Here is a 6,150-nt window from a genome sequence, read left to right as displayed (position 1 = left end):
CATCAGGAGCAAGCCCATGCATTGTAGGGAGGTCATACAGGCACGTGGAGGCCACACACACACTACTGAGCTTCATTTTGACTTGTTTTAAGGACATTACATCAAAGTTGGATTGGCCTGTAGTGTGGTTTTCCACTTTGATTTTGAGTGTGACTCCAAATCCAGACCTCCATGGGTTGATAAATTTGATTTCCATTGATAATTTTTGTGTGATTTTGTTGTCAGCACATTCAGCTATGTAAAGAAAGGAGTATTTAATGAGATTATTTCATTCATTCAGATCTAGGATGTGTTATTTTAGTGTTCCCTTTATTTTTTTGAGCAGTTTACATTTAAATAGTTTGAAGTATGTAAAAGTACTCTGCTATGATTAATATTAAGTTTAACATGGTTTTCTGACAACAAAAAATATCTGAAAAGGGGCAAGAAGTACACCTACTCTTTCTGCCTCAGTGAGAAATTCTGGATCTATGAATGTCCCACCCACCAGCAGCTTCATATTGACCAGTGAAAGAGCAGTGCACATCAAGATGGTTAGTTAGAAAATATTGGATAGTCAACCTCTGCTGATCATTAGAAAGAATACAGGTTTAAGGCACTTCTGCATTGGCTTCACTTTTCAGAGGTTACAAATATCACCTTCTTCAGTTGAGGAATATGAAAACACCTCTCTTTTGACTTTGCACAGATACAAGCAGGGGCAGACTGGGACAAAAATTCAGCCCTGGCATTGTAGCCACGCCAGCCCACCTTACCACGCATCCCCATGAACACACATTCACTATTTAGGCTACATTTGTTTACAGATGGTGAAATAATATAAGCAGTAGGCCTACTGTACAGCAAGTGCGTCACTTTGTGTTGAAAAGAGCTGGTGACATAAGGTCTGAGAATAGGGGGTGTGATGAAAGACTTTGGTCATGAGAACAAGACGACTGGGGTCCTCCCCCAGAAGATTTTGAGCATTAAACACTTAATTTCCTGCATTCCTGAGACATTTTCTGCACTAATTTATGGAGTAAATGTCTTTATTTATATGAATGGCAGCACACAATTCAATTACAAAACAACAATTCAAAATATAACAATAAAATGTAATATAATGCAGTAAAATCATTATCTTTTTTTGGACAATGCACATTTGTTTCTTACTATATTTAAATTGCATTGCATGTTTTCTTATTGTGCAAATGCAAACCTTTCTCAAAGCATTTTCATTCAGCCTACAAGAAGACCAGGGCTCTCTGTCTGTACCAATTCAAGAAACATCCATGGATAATTTTTAACGGGTGGTGATGCCATGAGGTGACTGGAATTTCTCCTGATGGAGTCTGGTGTTGGGGGGTAAAGGGACGAGGAGAATGGATAAAGATCTGGATGCATCTGATGCAGAGCTGAACTTAAATGAGCTCAGCCCATCTCAATTAGCCTAATTTCCTTGTATTCCTCTACTGACGTTTGTGGGCAAAACTTCTCATATAACAACAGATACCTATATAACTTTTGTTGCATGTGCTATTGTGTTTCTCACAACCTAGGTTTGAAATCACAGGGGTGGAAGTTCACTTCTTGACTCTTGGGTTCTCCCTAGTCCAGTGCCCTGCATGGCAGCTCTCCCCACTGGTGTGTGTGAATGAGAGGCCAATAATAATAATAATAATAGTAATAAGAAGAAGAATCTTTATTTGTAGAGCACTTTTCAAAAACAAGTTACAAAGTGCTTTAACAAGTGTAAAAACAATAAAACACATAAAAACAAATACATGATAAAAGCAAGAAAACACTTAAGATTCTAAAATACATGTTTAAAAGAAATATGAAAAATATATAGAATGCAATAAAATAAAATAGAATAAAATAAAGTCAAATAAAATCGGTAAAGGCTCTCCTATAAAATTATGTTTTAAGAAGGGACTTAAAAGAGTTCACTGACTCAGCTGACCTGATTTCCACGGGCAGGCTATTCCAGAGCCTCAGGACCCTGACTGCAAACGATTTGTCTCGTTTAGTTTTCAGTCGAGACTCTGGAACAGACAACAGACCTCTGCCCGAGGATCTCAAGGTACATGCTGGTGCGTATGGGACTAAAAGGTCAGAAATATAACAAGACGAGAGGCCATGAAGAGCTTTAAAAGTGATCAATAAAATTTTAAAGTTAATTCTAAAACATACTGAGAGCCAGTGTAATGAAGCTAAAACAGGGGTGATGTGGTCATATTTCTTTGTTCTAGTTAAAGGCCAGGCAGCTGAGCTGGACAGTCTGGAGTCGATCAATAGATTTTTGGGTTAAGTTAAGTTTGGAATACACAAAAACTGGTGACAGTCCACATCAGCCCCAGACAGCTCAACATTAAGCACAAACTATACAATAATGTCAGATGAACCCAAAAAGTCTGCATAATTTATTTAAAGAAAGTACCTTGTAGTTTAATCAGGTGTAAGATTAACTTATAACAGGAAAAGTCAAAAATACAAAAGTTTTTTTTACTAAAAAATAGAATAACTTGGTTAATTTAAGTATTCTCAAACAAATGGTCCTAGTGGTAAGACAATTAATATTCATATAGTATTTGCCATCAGCCCTGCTTTCTTTTAACACATCTCTTACTGTGTTTTTGTATTGTATAGACAAAACAGATTCATTCTGTCTGAAAAAATTAAGGGCAGTTTTTATGACTCGATGCCTCGACCCATGATTGCTTTCTTTGTATTCCTCTCTGGTCTCATCAGGATTATGTAACATTTGGGTCCAAACAGTGATACCAAGAGACCGAAACTGGAGGCCAGGATGGCAAATACCTCCACTGCATCTGCATATTTGCCTGGTGAGCTGATGTATGCAGGGACAAAGGCCACCCACACAGCACAGAAGATCAGCATGCTGAAAGTGATGAGTTTGGCCTCATTGAAACTATCTGGAAGATTCCTTGCTATAAATGCAATCACAAAACTGAGGGTAGCCAGTAAGCCGATATAACCCAGTAACACTGCAAAACCAACTGTGGACCCGACTACACACTCATAAATGATCTTATCATGGTGGTATTGAGTGTTTTTATGAGGTGAAGGTGAGGAAGATACAAGCCAGGCAGTGCAGATTGCTGCCTGAATAGAAGTAAGAACAATAACTGTCCCTCTCTGCTGCATAGCACCAAACCACTTCAGACTGGCTCCACCTCCTGGCTTGGAGGCCTTGAACACAGCCAGAACCACCATAGTTTTCACGAGGATGCATGAAACACAAAGCACAAAGCTGATCCCAAATGCTGCGTGTCTCAGTTGGCATGTCCACAGCCTGGGATGTCCGATAAACAGCAGTGAGCAAAGGAAACATAGTTTAAGTGACACCAAGAGCACAAAACTCAGTTCCGAATTGTTGGCACGTACTATAGGTGTTCTGCGATGAGAGATAAAGATCCCTAGGATTACAACACAGATAAATGTGCCCAGCAATGAGGCAGTTGTCAAGCAGATACCCAGAGGTTCATGGTAGGAGAGGAACTCTGTTTTCTTAGGAACACACTGGTCACGTTGGGGGCTGGACCAGAAGCCCTCTGGACAACTGATGCACTCAGTGGAGTCTAAGAAAAAAGAGAATGTGAGAATGTCTTGAGATACATCTTTATATTATATCTCGCAAAATGCAATGTTTAAAAGTGAATACCAACCAGTCTTATTGCTGATCTTTCCCTCAGAACAAGGGATGCAGTCAAAACAGCACACAGGTTCCCCTTTCTTTCTGGCCATGCGAGTACCTGGAGGACAGCCCTCACTGCACACTGACCGGGGTGGCTATAGGGAGAAAAATAAATAGCTGTATACTACTGTACACTGCTGTAATGAGTTATACATGGGCAAAAAAATACATGTCAGAAGCAACCTTTTTTGATTCAAAGTTCCAGAAGATTTTGTCCTTATCAATTGTGAGTTCTTCACCTTTGAAGGCTGACCTCTTAACTTCACCCACTTTCTGAAGTTTAGTTCTTCCATCAGGGAGCCACAGCCAGTTCATGATATCATAGATTGGTAAGGCATCACCATTCTCATCAAACGACACTTGATCACCAAATGGTGTGGTGAAGTTGACCTTTTCCAAGTAATACACAAGCTACAAATATCAGAATAAGGAAAACCCAAGAGGACAGATAAAAATTGATTCTTCTAAATACATTAACAATTTCAACAAAGCATTTCATCTAAAGTGAATTCACATCTGTGTCAAGATAATGTGGTCTATGACTTGATGATAATAACTTACACTGCCAACCAGCAGGAGGGAAAATCCTAACAGTTTTGTGCTCTTCCCTTTAAGATTAGTAATCTCATAGCGTGGCATTTAATCCTATACCCTAAATGCTATTCTTCAAGAAATACTAAAGCAAAGGATTGGGTGTTTACACCAGTGTGAGTGTAAAATTATATCACACCTGCCATGGCTCCGGCCTTTGTAAATTACCACAGCTGTGCCCACTGAAAGGCCCTCTCCCTGGTTTGCACTGCAGCATTTCATCAAGGGCATATGCCAGAGCATACACAGCCTTGTACACATTGTACTCTGGCCTGAGGTTTGAAATGTCCAAGAACTTTGTCTCCACATTCTCTAGATCTTCCTGTCCAGTGCATAATGCTCCTCCAGCTTCCACCCAACCTTCTGGAGGTGGTGCAAATCTGCACTGAAATGTGTATTCCCAAAACTGTTTCACCTGAAATGCATTAAAAAAACAGAAATAAGAAATAAAATAAGAACTAATCAGAATATAAAATTGATGCAAATTTTATCAGATTTCAAGGTTAAACTCTCACTATGCCATTTCCATAGTCATTGTTGTGTTGGTCAGGACGTATTCGTAGGAGAAAATCCTGGAGCCCTGCTATTTCTCCTCTATGGATTGCGATACCCAGTGTGCCACCCAGGTAAGGCATGAGGTCGGGGGTCTGGAACACAGTACCTGCTATCCCGGCTTCACTGGTGATCCACTGCAGACCTGTCACATTCTGCCACACCACCTGTGCATTATACCAAATATATATAGTCATACAACCATGCCACTAAAGTAGTGTCTTTAATATTCTTCAGAATTATACACAGTTTACACAGTTTATGTCTTGTCTTACTCATTCATAAATAGGTGTAGTTCTGTATTTACACAGTTTACCAAGTGATTATATAATGATTATATTTTTCATAACTGGAGTTTGTTGTGATTTGTTTGAGTAGATGATATTAATCAAAATTAGTGTTTACAGCACCTTTAACAAATAAGTTTAATTATTTTTGTTTTACAGATAAATATGCTATTGAAAATATTTCAACTAGACAAAAAAACATTGTTTGTATATGTTGGATAGTTGTATAATTAAATGAAATTGTATTTCAAGACCAACCTCTTCGATGAGGTTAATCATGTGACTCTCATGTGCAAATACAATGACCACTCGAGCTGTAGATTTCTTCATCACATCCACAATCCTCCTTAATTCAGCTGGGTCATTGCCCCAGGGCAAAACCTCTAAGTAGGCCAGACAACCTCCACCAGACTGAACAAAGTCAGATTGGAAGGATCGGGCAGCATAGAGTCCATAATCATCATCAATGACCAGCAGACCTGCCCAAGTCCAGCCAAAGTGGTTTAGAATTTGAATCATAGCACGCACCTAAGTGAACACAGAGTGGAGGGATTAATGAATAGGCTGTCACAATCATCTGTCAGTGGATAACCTGCTAAGCATGTTTCACATTGGACCATGTTCAATTATTGCCATTCAGCTTTGTTATCTGAGACCGAACAACACAAAGAACATGACTGGTGTTACACAAAAGGAATATTTTTTTTTCCAGTGAAGTACAGAGATGTTGTTTCTGGGGAATGTTTAATTGCACATGCTTTCTTTGATTCATTTTCTTCTTGGTTACCTGGAAAGCGTCACTTGGGATGGTTCTAAAGAAGGATGGAAACTTTTGCCGGTCACTCAGGCAGGAACATGTGGCAAAATAACTCACCTGTGAAAGTCACAGACTGTATATACTAAAAACATCGGCTCTTTCAGTTTTTTAAAGTTAATAACTCCATGTCTGCAATTGTGACATTAAATCAAAATGATCCAACATCATTATTGGAAAGTAAGTGAAAAACTTACCATTGGTACTCT

The 6,150-nt window shown here is 39.0% G+C and overlaps 1 protein-coding gene across 1 annotated transcript in view; it reads right to left on the bottom strand.

Moving 5' to 3' along the window:
• Positions 1 to 2,670: 2,670 nt before the first annotated feature.
• Positions 2,671 to 6,150, bottom strand: part of LOC123985823 (extracellular calcium-sensing receptor-like) — a 5,144-nt gene continuing 1,664 nt past the window's right edge. Inside the window, exons 5-9 of the mRNA XM_046073730.1 lie at positions 4,804 to 5,007; positions 4,428 to 4,703; positions 3,881 to 4,108; positions 3,669 to 3,792; positions 2,671 to 3,581 (exon numbers count right to left, since the gene is read on the bottom strand). Of these exons, the coding sequence (XP_045929686.1) occupies positions 2,671 to 3,581; positions 3,669 to 3,792; positions 3,881 to 4,108; positions 4,428 to 4,703; positions 4,804 to 5,007 (1,743 nt within the window). The remainder of the gene's footprint in view (positions 3,582 to 3,668; positions 3,793 to 3,880; positions 4,109 to 4,427; positions 4,704 to 4,803; positions 5,008 to 6,150) is intronic.

This window comes from Micropterus dolomieu, linkage group LG17, assembly GCF_021292245.1.
Source record: "Micropterus dolomieu isolate WLL.071019.BEF.003 ecotype Adirondacks linkage group LG17, ASM2129224v1, whole genome shotgun sequence".
Taxonomy (NCBI): Eukaryota; Metazoa; Chordata; class Actinopteri; order Centrarchiformes; family Centrarchidae; genus Micropterus; species Micropterus dolomieu.
The sequence above is the reverse complement of the archived record's forward strand: the minus strand, read 5'-3'. Positions and strand labels throughout refer to the sequence as shown.